The sequence below is a fragment of the Melospiza georgiana genome, chromosome 2 (genome assembly GCF_028018845.1).
Source record: "Melospiza georgiana isolate bMelGeo1 chromosome 2, bMelGeo1.pri, whole genome shotgun sequence".
Taxonomy (NCBI): Eukaryota; Metazoa; Chordata; class Aves; order Passeriformes; family Passerellidae; genus Melospiza; species Melospiza georgiana.
Genome location: NC_080431.1, coordinates 31922864 through 31939786, shown reverse-complemented (window position 1 = coordinate 31939786; position 16923 = coordinate 31922864). Strand labels below are relative to the sequence as shown.

Below are 16923 nucleotides of genomic sequence, written 5' to 3'. Positions count from 1 at the left end.
AGAAGGGCAGAGGGTCTCCAAGTCTCTTGGCAGTATTAGGTCCAGAGCAACAACACTCAGACCAGTGATTCTTGCCCTTAACCCCACCTTTCAGGAAATAGACTTTTGCTAAATATGAATTATGCATTTCATTTTATGCCAGTAAGGAGAACTGTTTAAAATATGAAATTTATCTTCAGATGCTGACAGCATTGTTCTCCTGTGAGTAGTTTTCGAGCCTTCTTTGAAGTATAAATTTCTGACAGAGTTATTTGTTTAAGAATCCTGTGCTCAATCTCATCTGTGAGGTTATTTTTATACTATTTGCTTATCACAAACAGTTCTTGGTTGGTTTTCTTTCATTTCAAAACTGTAGATATGTACACACTTTTTAACAGTTTCAAATAACTGAGAAAGTTGTGCTGTTAAGAGCGTGGGGTTGTTATTTTTAGTAGTGATTACAACTGTGTATGACTTCAGGAATAGTAATGAAGTTACTGAATGAAGTTTTCACGATCATTTCAATGCAGTTCTTAAATTGGAGTATAAAAATAATTTGGCAATCTGGTTTGGCTGATCTGATAAAAGGCAGATCAGTAGAACAGATTTTTTTAGGTCATCAACCCTGAAAGACCAAATATATTTTTAAACCTTGTGCTTAACTTTTGTGCCATATAGTATTTAAGTATTTGTAAAATATTTAGCATGACCAAATTTTCACATTTCATTTTAGACCATTAGAGCATCCAGAATGTGATAGGAAGAGAGCATCAGTGGAAGAAACGCCTGCCTTTATGTGGTGGCAGGTGTGAATTATGAATGCACCTTTTTCTTTAAGATTAACATAAAGGAATTATTGTCTCTCCTATGAGCAAAGGCAAGTACAAGCAAGTGTAATTAAGAGACCCAAACTTCTTTCTGACCCATTCCAGTTTTGAAGAAGAGAAGGAGAACAGAGTAGTCTTTGTTTCCACATGAAACTATTTCTTACTTCAACCAAAAATCAGACTTATATTTTTCAATGTTCAGAAGAAAGTGTTTATTTTATTTGGTTCTTTTAAGCTAGTATGACTGCTCAGTAATGTAAAAACAAACACATAAACAAAAACCTTTCAATCAAAGATCTTGTTTAAGCTGTGATAGGAGATAATTTCACTGAACAGATAAAAAATGGTGAAACCTCTATTTCTCTGTTTGACCATAAACATATATACTTTTTTTTTGTACATAATTAGTGAAATAATTGCTGAATTAACTGTGGGAGGTGGTGTAATATGTGCAAACATACTTCTTTTAAAGTTCTGGATATCTTGCATCGTGGCTATCAGATATAGCCATGTACTTTCTGGTTTTTTTTGTTTTGTTTTTTTTTTTTTTTTTTTTTTTTTTTTTAATGTATTGCAGTCTGTGTCAAAGAATGGTCCAAACAAGTATGTAGAGGGACATTGTGAAAAAAGGATTGGTGTTTACTAGAACAGGAAAGAATTGTTGAACCTGTAAAATATTCACCATTAGAAGATCATAAGCAATGTACTGTTTTGGATTTTGGTGGGAGTAGAGTGAGGCTGAATTGAGTAGGACTGAGGTAATAAGAAGACAGCAAAATATTGAATATATAATGCGTAAAGCAGGCTAGTTTGACTGGGTACCTTCATAGCTTGCAGCTAAATGTGATGATGCACATTATTCATAATTTAGAACTTGACGTTCCCTGAAAATGTAAAGCTACTTTTAAAATGTGATTTCACAGAGCTAAATGAAAGACCGGTTCAAAATGCACTAAGGAATAAGAATGTGTAGCTGGAAGTCATTGAGCTTCTTTTCAGTGTAATAAATTTCTAATATTATCTTGGTATAAGTAAATACCACATCAAGAGAAAAGTAGTAATTCTCTGGTGTATCAGTCTGGCTGGGGCTTGCCTCATCTCAGATGGCTCAAACAGATGTCAGGGCTCCTTGTTGTCAGGGCAAAGGATACACCTGTACTGCTCAGGAGAAGTTCCTGCCAGTGTGCTCACATGGCTCATTTAGGCTGGGAAGAGTTGCTCCCTGGAGCTGCAGTATTTTTCATTGGTTGTACAGGAATCTGGCCGTCAACAGAAACGGGAGCAGGGGAGCTTCCCTGCTCCTGGGGCTGCATGTGACCCTCCCCCAGCTGAATTCCATCAGGATACCATGCCCTCCTGGTTCCTTTCCCTTGCTGCCTCACAGGGTGGTGCTGTGCAGCAAGTGGTCTGGAGGTATAGCCTTGCCACCAGCCTTCGTTGCTTCCATGCTTCCATCTCAGTGACCCCCGTGGAGCAGACTGGTGCTGGCATGGAGCAGGGAAAGCAGCCAGGTTCTGGCTTATGCAGATGCTGCCATGGGGCTGTGGAGCAGAAACCAGTGTCTATGAGACCCAGCAGCAGGGCCACGCTTCATGGTTGGAAAATGCCTTCCAGGTTCTGTGGAAAACTTGTGTTTTCTCCTAGGCCTTGTAACCGTGCTGAAGTCAGGCACAACTGTTGACTTCAGATGATGTCATCGGCGTGGCACACTCATTCCTGAATGCTCCCTCTGTCAGCTCGTGTTTACTGTGCCCTGAATGACTCCTGGTTTGCTTCCATACCCAGTGCACTGAGCTTTTAATTTACTGTGTTTAAATTTTTTAGTAGGGATGTCATGGAACTACACTCAAGATCTCTCTGAAACCTTGTGTGTTCCTGCTTTTCTGGATGTTGTACTTCTTCTAGTCCTGCAAGAGTGGAGTTTCATCAGGCTCTAAATCTCAGCAGATTTTATATGCACAGCATTTCCTTTGAGGGAACTGTCAGATTTTATTTTGAGATACACTGATCAAAGATAAGATGAGTTTAGAATAATAATATTTACAAATACTGGAGTAAGAAGCATTTGATTTTATTGAGGCATACTCCAGAGAAAATGCCAAGTGACATAAATACTGCAAGACTGCTGTTCCATCGTTTAAATGCCTATAAGAAAAAAACCCTTGTGAAAACACTCAGCAGGTTTTCATCAGAGGCTTTTACTCATGGCCTGAGATCAGACAGCCAGGCTTTTCTCAGCTAACGTTGAGTGGTGTGGCTCTCTGCCTTTCTTCCTCTTGGTCAAAAATCTCCACTCAGAGACACTTTTTTTCCTGTGAGGAAAGATTAAGTTTGATCTTTGTCAGACAGAAATCCATCAAATACTTTAGCAAGGCATATGTACACACTCACTGGCATGTTACCATTCCTCTGGTTCTGCAGGAGCAGGAAAGCTTCTTGCTGTGAGGCTGACTGATAAACACATTCTTCCTCTCTCTAGCAGCCCCAGCCAAACTGTGAAGACCTCAGACTAGTCTGGAAGCAGGAGTATTTACTTCTAAATTATTTGTAGGTGTGTTTTCAGAGCAGTAAATAATATCATTCTTACACTGAGCCTAATGTGTTTAATATTCTTGTGTGGCCTGCAATGAAGTGCCCTTAGCAGGAAGCTCTTTCATTGAGATGGTGTGTGTATGTTTGTGCCTATGTACAGGTGGAGTGGAAGGTGTGGGAAGCTTTCTGTTAGAACTGACATGCCAAGCACAATGGTCAGTGCAGGCTGGGTGGTGAACTGTAGTAATGCTTTTGGTTTCATGAAGCTGGAGAACATGAAGTGGAGAACATGAAGTGAATGTATTCAAATATACTTGCACTTGAGGCTTACTTTGGATGCCATTGTGTCAGAGCAAAAGTGCTCTACCTATGAAAACAGATTTTTTTCTCTTCCTTCTTTGCATCCTCTTGGCATTTTACTCTGAATTACTTCAGCAAGGTTATAGTGAATGCTTAAAAATTAGTACTTTTATCAGTGATTGTTCTTTATTTTTTTTTAAAGTATTCACAAGGCTAATGTTTGCTACACCAAATACTATCAAACAGTTAATAGCTTGAATGCATATTGCTTCCTGGTGGCTCAGGTCTCTCAGAAGCACTGGGAATATGTTGGGTAAAAACCTGTTCAGCAAGGTTTTGGAGAAGTGAGCTTGGCTCTTCCCTTCAGACTTTCAAAACCAGCCAGCATTGAAGGGTTCAGTCATTGTGTCCTGCTTGACCAGGGTGACAGTGCTGCTCTGGTAGCACATACATCCTAGAAAATGTGCTTTCCCTAGAAAAACATCATCAATTTGGTTTCTCTGGTGTAAGCCTGACTACTGCTTATGTACTTTGCACAGTTCATATTAGAGAATGTTAGATAAAGTACCTTTGGAAAGATGCTTTTCCCACCTAGGGTATTACTCTAGTTGGGAAAAGCCTGTCTTTATTTTTTGGTATCCCAGTGAAACAGAGACCAGACTGTATTATGATGCTTTTGGGAGGGGGTGGGATTGAGCAGCTGCCCACTCTCAAGTAAACTATTGGTCTGGGCAGTGCCTGGAGATGCCAGGGCCTGGGCTCAAGCTCTGAGCTGGCCTGCCCACCTGTAATAGTTGTCTTTTCTTCACTTGGCTACTACTGTTTCGTTCTACTCTATTATTTACTGGGCTGAAAGGGAGGGCACCAGTCTATAGGTTGAGAGCAAATCCAGGATGTGATTGTTCTCTTGTAACAGCAGGGTTTGTGCAATTTAGTGGATTATTATTTGTTCTGAAGTGAGTGTAGACCTGTGTTTCAGTGCCTCTTGAGTTAAAATAGGTGCATTTGTCCAAGGAACAAAAATATTTGATTTCAGTGATAGGCCTTTTTATACAGAGATGGGTTTTTGCAGAGGACTTGCTGGTGAACTGTAATTTGTAGTATTTTCTGCAGGTGTGGATTTAATGGATGGGCTGATGAAAAGAATCCTTACAATCAGCAGAGCAGTGGCTCTGGGAGCTAATATTGGGCTAGAACATCTGGTCTTTATAGAGAGAAGGTTTTCAGTGTGTTTGACTCCTGCAAATTACTTGCCAGCTCTGCCAGGGTAGCACAGACAGGCCTGGAGCAGCCTCAGTGCCTCCCAGCTTGGGATAAGCACATATGAAGTCAGCACCCAGGGCTTGAGCCTGTTGCATATCAAGCAGCATCCAGCAAACTCTCAGTCATTGGAGTTTTGTATGCCAGGAGAACATCCTGGTTTCCCTGTGTTGTACACAGATGTACATGCACCACCTGACATTGCTTGAAGGGCCATGGGATAAAATAAAAATTCACAGCAGGAATAAGCCACAGTAGGCATAAGAAAACTGTATCCCAAGTCCCCCTCTTCTATTTCACAGTACTTTTCCCTCAAAAAATAAAAATGCACTGAAGATGGATTTGGAGCTGCCATGCATGGATGGATGGATATAGTCTTTAGCTTTAAAACTAGTGTAATTATTGTCCACTGCCCTTGGGTATGATTGTAATATCCACTGGTTTTGTTAACAGTTTTGGCAGTGTTGTTCGCTGAATAATTTCTTAGCATAATAATTTTTCTGCCACTAATTAAGAGCATCTTTGTAACCCTAGGCTTTGTTTTCTTCTTACAGCAAAGAGCTCCAGGGAAAGTTTTGCATGATGCCGTTTGCAACCACCTCAACCTTGTTGAAGGCGACTATTTTGGCCTTGAATTTCCAGATCATAAAAAGATGATGGTATGTAAAAGGATCATTTTCAGCTGGTTTTCATCTGCATGCACACTGTTTTCTCTCCTTCTGCTCCTTACTTGTAAGATATATTTAATCCTCAGTCTTCAAAAGGGAAAGGACTTCTAAAAAAGAATTGTTCTTGCCTAGTGGAGTTGAAGAAATGTTTTTAAAACCTGATTATTCCTGTCAGATTTCATCTGCATTGAAAGCAATGGCTAATTCAGGCACAAGTTGGGAAAGTGTTTTGTTTTTCTAAGTTGCTGTACAGAAGCCAAAGGCTGGACTGTTACAGAGCCTCAACTCTTGATTTTATAGTCCTGTTTGATTTGGAGTGCAGAAATAAACTTCATCTGCTGATAAAAAAGTTGCAATGATTGTGACAGAGTTCATGAAAAACATTAGGGGTAAGAAAAGGGATAGATAAAATATTGCAAGGTTAATAAAAAGGAAAGCAAATCCAAGGACAGCCCCAAAGATGGATGGGAGCTGTGTGGTACAGGCAGGTGTCCTGGTCCTGACATTCAGGAATCTTAGATCAGTTCAAGCATTGCACTGCCCATATCATGTACCAGAGAAAGCCATAGGCTGATGACTTCTTAGTCTTTAATGACTTTCTTTGTGAAGTTTGTTTTATTTTAGACTTATCATGTAACCTACTAGCACGGGTGCTAGTTACCTGGATTGCTTTCCTAGTACATTCTGATGTACATTGGATTTCTAACCTGTTAGTTGAATTTGCACCAGTAGCCTGGATGATCTAAAAGAGATGGTTTTGGGCAATTGATTAAAAAAAAATCTGTGTTTTTTCCATCTAGCTAAAATATGCAAAAGGAACAATATTTCTTGATGAACAGTAGGAATCTTGTCTGTCATGCCTTAGTGCAGGCACAGACATTAGACAATAGACATTAAAACAGAATGCTAGTGGTGATAGTGTTCTAGGCTAACTATAATTGAACAGGATTATTTTTTTAATGGATGTCAATCTTTAGAAGGGATCTGCTTCACAGTGTGCTGCTGGAATTACATAAAACACAGTTCACTGGAAGGGTTAGCATTCTGCCAGATACCCTTGGCTAATGCTTAAGGTAACTTGAGAGCTTAATGTAACTTTTCTCAACAGTGCAACTGTGCTCTACCATTGCAGCAGAGGGTCCATGTAGCTGTGTTAATAATGGCATTCTGGCATTATTGATGTATGTATGTAAAACTGAAACAAATCCTAACATCTTTTGTATATACAGTTGCTTTTTAGTTTTCTAGAAAACAGAGAAGGTCATTTGATCAACCTTCTCTACTTCACAGGTCATTAAGTTTTAAATAGATGACTGTCTGCATTTTGCTCAGAGACCTGGAGTAAACTAACAGTTTTCACTCATGTGAAAACAAAGTGGTTTATTTGCTTGAAGCAGAACACAGGAGAGATTGAGGTGCTGCTGCTGCCTGAGGCCCTCACGGTGGCAGGAATTGACTGGCTGGAAACAGACAATCACAGTGGGGGATGCAGGGCTCTGAGGAAGAGGAAGGTGGACAAACCCCCTGAAGCACAATGCCAGTTTGACCTGAAGGAAAATCCATGCATTGAGCATGGTAACTCAGCTGGCCCCTACTCTTGCAAAGGGAAGTACCAGCCAAATATCTGGGAGCACCAGTCCATGTTCTTGCTGGTTGGTCTAGTCTTTGCTTCTGAAAAATGGGGAGCTCCACAAACCTTGCCCATATCTATTCAGCTGTGCCCCAAGAATGGTGAAATTCAGTGGAATTAATGCCTTCAGCCACCTGAAAGCATCTCACAGGAACTCTGAGGAAGAAGATTTGATTATGAATTGTTGTTTCAATGTGGAGCAGCACTCAGAGTATTATTTACACTTAACTTATTGTAACCAGTTTATATGATTCAATTGAGGTGAATGTTCCCATGGGATTTAAAAATTTCTGAGTTTCATAAAGGCCATAATGTAGAATCAGGCATTGTGCAAGTAGAAAACCCTGCAGTTAATGGTATGTCTGAGAAATAAACCACACATGCATATTTTATATTCATATCATCTGAAGAGAATGAGTTGCTTTTCCAGTGTAGAGGGAAATGTAAAAGGAAAAATAAATATTTAGAGCATATTTGTTTGGATGTAATCATATGTATGTGAAGTCATATATTCACAATTTGGCTGTGTTTATTTCAACATGCAAGGCTCCAGATCTCATATCTGACATATTGACAGTGGTATGTCAAGTTGCCTGGGAGCTGTGTACATTCAAGCATGCCATGCTTGGAGCAGACAAGATGTGCATGGGAGATGATTGTGGAGGGTCTGAGCGCTCCACTTCCTGCTGGGACAAGGAGAAAAGCGAGGCACTGTCGCCAAGCCTGGGGTTTCACAGAGTTTCATCACACTTGATGTCTGCCTCAGTTCTCCAGCTGCTGAAATCTGGTCACCATCGTGGAATGCCAGCCTTTGTTTAACAAATAAATAATCTAGCCTTGTAGTTCTGGGGAAAATGAAAAACATTCATCTTAATTAAGTCATCGCATTAGTTTTCCTTTCCAGTTTATAAAGCAGTCTCAGACTGGTGGTGTTTGGGTACAGTGTGGGAGATGCATGATGCAGAAGTTTTGATTGCTTGGGTTTTGGTGACATTGTGGTGACATTGACGTTTTGCTCCACCTTTTTCACTACATGCATTTGCAGTATCCAGCAGTCTGTTCAAGGATGTTGTTACTTGCTTGTAGGATGACTGGGAAAGTAGGGAGAGGAATGGTGCACTTGTGTGCTTATGCTGTACCATAAACCACCTCTGTGGAGAAGAGAGGGGTTTTTTGGGGTTTATTTTGGTGGGTCTTTTGTGGGTTTGTTTGTTTGTTTGGGGTTTTTGTGCTTTGTTTGTTTGTTTGTTTTTGGCATCAAGTAAAATACATTATTCTCCTAATCCTGTAAATTGGTTATTTCATATTCAAGGTGTCTTTTCCCCCTGTCATTAAACTTGGCAAAGTCTCTGACCTTTGTTGCAGATTATGCACGTGTGAACTTTCTGAAACAAAACAGTTTTAAGTTATTCAAGTGTCAAAGTGTGTCAGGGCCAGTTTAACATGTGATAAAAACTGTATTGCTGTTCTTGGATAACCAAGTTTCTTTAACCTCTGAAACAAAAGAAAAAGACTTTCCTAAACTGAGAAACATAAGAAGAATTCCATTGAGTAACATTAGTGCGTGGGAAAGAGCAGGGCTGTGAGGTCTCTGCTAACTGGAATCCCTCATATTAGTAATGATAAAAATGGCACATGGCATTGGAGCAGTTACAGCAGTGATACAGGCCTGCTCCTGTCTGGTTTCTCAGGTGATTTGGGAAATGGATATTTTCAGTATGTTTCAGTCTCTGCATAATCTAAAATTACTAAAGGTCAAAGAAGTAATAATTCTAATACATACTCTTTTTCTAGAGGAACACTCAATTAATTTGGTTTTTAATGGCTTTAACCTTTGTGATAGTTCTAGGGTGTTCTTCCACAAGTTCCAGATGTCTTCAAGGGAGGCCCTGGGCAATTTAGTGAGATAACAAAATATAAATCGTGGGCATGGGTTGTTACCAGCTGAGGACTATGAGCTGTCTCCAGGTCCTGTGAATCATCTGGCTTTTACCTTCTGCATGATTGTCCCTTGGCTTTCTGTAACATTTTGCCCCAGCCTTTCTGACTTGAGACTGCAGGATGGGGGGGTAGGCTCTCAAAACTGTATTTCCACCCACTGCTTTGCTTTTGGAAGCTGAAGGGAAGACCCACACACTGTCCTGGAAAATGGGCTGTCAAGAGAACTACATGCAGAAGTTATGCTGTCCCCAGTTAAAAATGCCTGGGCCTGAATTTCCCAGGTTTATAGAAAAGAAAAGGTGTTCAATAGCTACAAAGTGAGCTTTCTCCCTCCCATGCCTTGTCCTGTTGTCTGCTCACACCTGTAAACTGAGAGGATATTACTCCTGCAGGTGATGGGAGGGAGGCTCCTTCACCTCCATGGGGCTCAGCAGCAGAGCTCCATATTTATGGCCAGACCTCACACTGGGATTCCTGGGTCCCCCAGGAATTGGGTTAGGCTGCTGCCATCTCATTTCTCCATTTGTCCAGCATTCCCAGCCTCTTAGGCAAGCACCAGCTCTATTCACTTCCCTTTCTCGAGATCATTCAGCGTTTGGAGCTCAGTGACAATATAGGACTGTCTTTTCCTAAACTCCTCATTTCAGTTGTTCTTTCCACAAAACTAATGGCTCCTAACCACATGTGCTGGGATTGTTGGTGTCTGGGGACAAGTGAGGGGGAGATTTCCTCACTGTTTCCCAGGTCTCTGAATCTCTACTGCTTTGAAAGCTGTGCCCATTCACAGTGCTGTTTCCTGAGCATCTCCCAGAATTTTGGAGAGAAAATCCACCATATATAATTAAGGAAAGCATAATGACCACACTGGAAAGAATAAATAGGTGACTGATAATCTAGGCATTGCAATTAAAAATGCTCCTCTGGTAGCTTGTTTGGATATGATAACACCACCTTCTTTTGTTTTCAGGTGTGGCTCGATCTTTTGAAGCCTGTTATGAAACAGATTAGAAGTAAGTACTTCCTTGTTGACATTTCTTTCCTCACTCTGAGAGTACTTGAATAAATTGGGACTCTGTCGGTTGCAGTCTTTATATTCTCAGCCTTCTGCACTAAGTGTTGCTGGAATTATTTTCTGATTCTGGCCTGTCCTTGAAAGATGTACCTGTGAAGTTGTGTCACATGAGCACATGAACAGGCTGACCCCATGCCAAGGGAGGCTGGGGTTCAGTCAGTCGCTGGGGGAGGCAATGGGGGAATGGAGGGAACAGCTTTGTGAAGAAAAAGAGTGCAGTAAGAGAAGGACTAAAGGAACATACACTGCTGGCTGCTAGTAGCAGGAATCAGAATAGAAGGAGCACAACAGGAAGACTTTTTTACTGGGAAGGAGCTGGTAGATGTATTGCCTCTGTGTGGAGATTGCTGCAGAACCTGGGATGTTTGGAGACCAAGAGGAGGAAAGAGTGGGGATGGGGGAAGCTACAGTGGGTGGTAGGAAAGAACAGGAAATTGTAAATAGCCACCAGCTCTGGAAAGAGTAGAAGTGAACACGGAAGGTTCTGATTATTTTCTTTCTCTGTCAATGATCAGCTAAGTTCTTAATTTATGGAGCTTTGCCATTGCGATTCAGTTTTTCTAGGTGTTTTTCTGGTCATATTAGTCTGAGTGTATGCTCTGGCAGCTCTCCCTCTCACAAGACAGGATGCATTGGTCCTTTTGTCACTGGTCATACTTGTAAGAATTGGAACAAATCTGCTGTTCTTAAAACAGAAATAGAAATTTGCTAGTGGTCTTCAAAAGTAGAGTGTATTTTAGCTCCCTCCTGTTCTGAAGCAAGGAAAGTAGATACACATATATTTTACTGGATCAACTGATGTAATTGCTAAAAACACACTTGGTTTTGGCAGAGTAGCCCTTGACCGAGTTACTGTTCTCTTTTATTATGTGTAAATTTTATTGGGCAGTTTCCAAATATCCTGCATACTAACAAAGGACACGAGGTTAGCATATCTGTATGCACTGCAGGTGATGTAAATCACCCCTTGTACATCATTGTGCATATTTGGCCAGCATGTTATTGATGTTTGTTAACTTCCTTTGCCATTTTCCCTAGGACCGAAGCACGTTGTTGTAAAGTTTGTGGTAAAATTCTTCCCACCCGACCATGCTCAGCTGCAGGAGGAACTGACAAGGTTAGTAGCTGTGTGACTATTTCTTCTTGTTAAATCTCCCATGGACGGAGGGGAGAAAATGGAATTTGAGATGTCTGGGTGAGGACTGATGACTGCCTCTTACTTTTAGCTTGGTATTATTTGTCCCAGCCTTGAATGCACCTGAAAAAACAAGCCCTAAGATTCAGCTGCAGTCTGTGCTGAGAGGTTCTGCAAAGTGCAGGAGTCTTTTGCATCCTTGCATGTGGAGTCCTGGGAGAGCTTTACTAACCCCAAGAAAAGTCAATTTGGCACCAGGGTTCTCTGTTTGGCATGATCAAGTAATGTATGGGCACCCTGGGGTGCCCCTTTTCCAAGGGACACGTGTGACTGTGCACCCCCATTTGGGAGAGAGCTGTTGTGTGGGAATTGCTGATTTGCAGCAGCATTGGACCCTGTCTGTATAACCAGCACAAATGCCAAAGGTCTGCACAGGTGGAAGTGTGACTTTGGAGATGGAGAAATGCAAAGGAGAAGGAATAAAATGAAAAATAAGAATGTAGAGAAAGATACACACATATGCAGACAGAGTACCTTAATACTAATGTTTAAATGCTTTTCAAAAACTTCATTTAAGCTTTGAATTTCACAATGTATTGGCACAAAAACTCCTAGTTCTCTGCGAGCAAATATGTGTACGAGGGACCCATTGAGGTTCTTTTTTTACTAGCAGGTCCTTCATTTATGGTCAGAAACATTGCTTTGTTGCAGTATTTCTTCATTGCAACTTTTCACTCTTTTTCTGGTCTACAGTATTATTAACCTTTAATTACATGTTTCCATTCTGATTCAGAATATTCACTATTCGTTTTTATTTTCAATCTTCTCAAAAGACAAAGTCCTCTTTCGCAGAGAGCTCTGGTGTCCTTATGACTTGCATTACAAAGAACAAGTCTACTTTTGTGATGTTCACTGTTTATCTTTGTAGTGTTTTTATTTTGGCAATAGAGCACTGGAATAGAAAAAAATAAATAATTGATATTGCTTGATGGCCTGGAAAGAGAAAAGTAGAAATGTGGGGTAGGAAGAAGGAGTATTTACTTGGCAAAGACTAAAGAATAAAAGAAACAGTAAAACGAATAAAGGGATGAATGAAAACTTGCCATGTGATATTATTAATGAAACAGATATTATTAATTTCTGTTTCTGAATAGATACTCTACATATCTGTTTCTTACTATGTAAACTGAAAATTAATTTTTGGTGATCTCTGTCTGTACCTGGAGATGTGTCTCTTAATCCTAATGACTTTTTTTGGTTAGATTTTAAATATGTATGCTAAGGGACTTGAATAGCTATAGATAGCAGTGTGTAGGATGTGAAAGCATGTCCATGGGGAACAGCTTCATCACTTGAAGAAGAAGAGACTCTAACATTTTTGTGCTATGTTCCTCCACCAGGGTGAACTTTGTATGGGTAGACAGATGTCTGCAGGTTTCAAAAGGATGTTAGGTATATCTGCTGTATTATTTCAGTACATACACACAAAGTACTTTTCTGTACTCCTCAAATCAGCTTGCCCTTTTCATTTAGTGCAGCTACATATTCTCATTCTGAAACTCACTGTTCAAATGACAGCTTTTGTCTAAATCTCTTAAAATCTAGTCTTATTAAAATTATTGAGATCCTAGTATGAGTTCTCCAGAGGAGCTGTAGTCTTTGGAAGGCTTGTTCAGGTGTGTCTCCCCACTTCAGGTTTCATACCAGCTAGCCCATTGCTAGCTCTTCTTTTTTTGGGGAAAAAATTGGATACTGAATGGAACTAAGCCAATTTTCTGTTGAAGCTAGAAGAAATTTAAAGGATGAAATAATGTCTTGGACTTCTGTTGTCTCTGCATTTAAGCTGGCAGTGTAGAATTGCCCTGCATGGCTGAAGTGGTTTGGAGGCAATGATAGAAAGGGCTGGCACATGGACAGTGCAGATATTAGGGCCACAAAGGTATCAGAGCTAGCTAGAGTAGTTTGATCAAGATGTGCCTCATTCCCAAGTGAGTGCCAAGGTGGAAGTTTAGAGTTCACTTTGTATTCTGCAAAAAACAACTGATAACTTTCAATCACTGGTTTATCTGTCATTTCTTCGTGGTTAGAAGCAGCCGCATTATCTCTTGCTGAGTACTGAATAGCTGTCACGTTTTCTAGCCCTGTCATATCTCATTGCTCTGGTTCCAAAAGGAGGGAGGAAGAGAGAAAAAGAGAGATATCTTGGTTCTTCAAAGCAGCCACCACGTACAGCTCTAATGGCAGTAATATACTATCTGTTGTGTTTTATTTGCCCTATAACTTAGGTAATTCAGATCACTTCTGTAGATTCCAAAGTGTGAAGGGAAGGTGCAGTCAAAGCCAGAATTGGGATACTTTCCCCTCTTTGCCTCCTGCTTTGTGTGACTCTTTGTTCACTTTTGTTTTGCAGGTACCTATTTGCATTGCAAGTGAAGCAGGACCTGGCACAGGGAAGGCTAACATGTAATGATACCAGCACTGCCCTCCTAATCTCACATATAGTACAGTGTAAGTTCCCTTTTTTCTTCTTTCCAGATGGATAAAAAGGATGCTTGGTTGGACATGCTTTGCAGGGTTACCTGTTTGTAGCTGCTGCAGGGGCAGGTTTAAGCCATATTGACAATTTATTGTAGCTCTGTATAATGGCATTCAAATACAGATAATTTACTATTTCAAAAAAAGAAGAATTTCTGGTCACTGGATTTGAATTCCAAAGCATTTGATAGGCTGCCAATGATCATTTAAAAAGTAGACTTTGTGGGCAGTGGCAAACATGTTGAATTCTACTGAAATCCTGTTTTATTGTACTTTGCATCATGTCAGTAGGGTATTCAAATTCCTGGAGATCTGTATGCTGTCTGGAGAATGTTCTAAATAAACATGCTTAGAATGCCAGACTAAATCACAGTCCTAAGAGGAAACTGATAGGGAAGAAAAGAAAACAATAGATTTGAAGCCTTTTTTTTTTTTTTAATTGCAAAATATGCACAATAACACTGTCCAGTAGAATCATACATTAATTTTGTTCATGACATCAGAGCTTCTTTTGGCTTCCACATAATTTGAAAGACAGTATATGTTTTCCCTTTCAAGACTTTATGGATACTCATCTTGAAAATAACATTAGGAAAAACCACTTAGCAGCAAGTATAATGGTTGTAATAGACATTGTTTTGCATGGTCCTTGTACTATTCCATATTGTGTACTTGCACTGAAATGCTATTGTATGGAAAGTGCAGTCAGCAAAGACATTTGGAAGCTCTTTGGAGGTGAGCAGATAAATCTCATGATTCTTTGCCATACTCTGTTAGAGTGTTAGGGCAGTTTCTCATCAATTGCTGTTGGAAAGGCAGGTGTTTTGTAGTTCTGTTTGCTGCGGTCATCATTGACCAGTGGGACTGAGTAGCAGTAAGATGCTGTGAAATTCTGTAGTCCTCATACCATTTTAAATTGGAGTATTTTGGCAGCACAGACTTAAAAAAATAAAATCCTTGACTAGTGAGATTTTTGTCTCTTGTTTTTTCCTGCTACAGTGTTCAGCAATCCAGCTGTATTTCTCTTCTCAGTTAAGCTAGTTCTAACTCTCTTTAATATCAGGCGATTAAAAAAATATTGATCATTTGGGGAAATTGAGTCTCAGCATTCTAGGAGGCTGAGTTTTCATAATAAATATCTGTGCACCAAAGAAAGATGCTGAGGAGCAGACACCCTAATGCATGTGTCTCTCTTCATTTGAGATACTGATTTATGATCATATTTGCTAGAAGACTCTGCTAGAAGTTTGCAATTGTCCTTTTTATTTGTCCATCTTGTGTCTCATGAACATTTTTGTGTGAAAATTTTCTCTGGTAAGATTCTATAGCTGTATCTTACTTGCATGTCTGTCTTTATTTATTTTGTCTCCAGCTGTTTTTTCCAATAGCAAAAGAAATATTATGTATTTGTCTGCAATAAAAATCAGAGTGAACAGATGATAAGAGTAATGGTATCAAAAGGGAAAGATTGAGAATGCAGGTTAGTTATTGTATGTCTTACTAATGCTGTGCCAGTGAGTGGTTTCCATGGGGAATATCTGATTCCAGGAGGCCCATATATTACGTGTGTAAACTTATGTCAATGTTATATACTGTTACTTATCATAAAATCACAATATGACAGCAAATAGGTTTCTGCTAAATTAGCATGTATATTACAGAATGATTTTTTTATTTGAAACATTCAATTTAAAGCCACCTTAAAAGCATTGTGAAAAGTGATAGAAGTGAGAGGACACTTGGGTACTGCAAACAATGCACTACAGTGAGTGTGTGAGGTATGAAGATGGACTGACCATGAGCCAGAGTGTGCCCAGGTTGCCAAGAAGGCCAGTGTCACCCTGGACAGTGTGGCCAGCAGGACCAGGGCTGTCAATGTCTGTCCCCCTGTACTCAGCATTGGTGAGGCCACACCTCAAATCCTGTGTCCAGTTTTGTGTTCCTCAGAAAGACATTCAGGTGCTAGAGTGTGTCCAGACAAGGGGAAGGAAGCTGGGGAAGGTTCTGGAGCAAAGGTCTTATTAGGAGTAGCTGAGGGAGCTGAGGTGGTTTAGCCTGGAGAAAAAGATGGTTGCGAGGGGGCCTTATTGTTCTCTACAATTGCCTGACAGGAGGTTGTAGCCAGGTGGAGATCACCCTCTTCCCCAGGTAACAAGTGACAGGACAAGAGGAAATTGCCTCAAGTTGTGCCAGGGAAGCTTTAGGTTGGATACTAGGAAAAATTTCTTCACGGAAATAAGAAATTTAAGCATTGGAATCGGCTTCTCCAGGAAGTGGTAGAGTCACCATCCCTGGAGGTGAAGAGACGTGTAGATGTGGCACTTGGGGTCATGGTTACTGGTGGACTTGGCAGTGCTGGGTTAGCAGTTGGACTTCGTGGTCTTAGAGGTCATTTCCAAAGGAAGCAATTCTATAATTCTGTCATAAGAGGAAAAGAGCTGAAATACAAAGCATTAGATGTATCAGAAGTGCTAATGCAGGCAGAATACAGCATGGTGTAATGCACTTGCCAGGTGAGAGAAAAAACATCAGCAGTGTAAATAAATCTGGCCAAATCACATGAAAAGATTTTTAAGAATAGTTACGTGTGAGGCTGACAATATTTGCAATATAATTTCCTCTCATTCTCGATGGAGTGCTACTAGAAAGTTATTCAAGGTGGAAAAGGAGAGTAAGTGGTAAATAAAAGCTTGTTGAGTACGAGGTCAGAGAGAACAAATTCAGAAGTAAGTTGAAAGCCAGGAAAACAATTTTGATAAAGGATTAGCAGTTGAAAAATGAGAACATTTTAAAAATAATGTAGAGTTGAAGAACTTGTCTTCTGTAGTGTTGACTCTGAAGAAAGCCCTACAGGAGGTGTGTTAAGCTCATCTGTGTACACAGACATAGGGGGTTTTGAAATGCTTTTTGAAGAGTCCAGGCCCATATTATTTGAGGTGTTGCAAACTTAGGTGGGCTTATAGCTTCATTAAAGAACAGAAACTTGCCATTTATTTGAGGTAGGATTAAAAACACACCCTGAAGATTTTTGAGACTGGGATGAG

At 40.2% G+C, this 16923-nt stretch overlaps 1 protein-coding gene across 5 annotated transcripts in view; it reads left to right on the top strand.

Annotated features, from left to right (window-relative positions):
• Nucleotides 1–16923, top strand: part of FARP1 (FERM, ARH/RhoGEF and pleckstrin domain protein 1) — a 201519-nt gene that overhangs the window by 127966 nt on the left and 56630 nt on the right. For all 5 annotated transcript variants that reach the window (XM_058019154.1, XM_058019153.1, XM_058019152.1 and 2 more), the window contains exons 3-6: nucleotides 5453–5557; nucleotides 10105–10147; nucleotides 11248–11326; nucleotides 13755–13852. In XM_058019154.1, the coding sequence (XP_057875137.1) occupies nucleotides 5453–5557; nucleotides 10105–10147; nucleotides 11248–11326; nucleotides 13755–13852 (325 nt within the window). The remainder of the gene's footprint in view (nucleotides 1–5452; nucleotides 5558–10104; nucleotides 10148–11247; nucleotides 11327–13754; nucleotides 13853–16923) is intronic.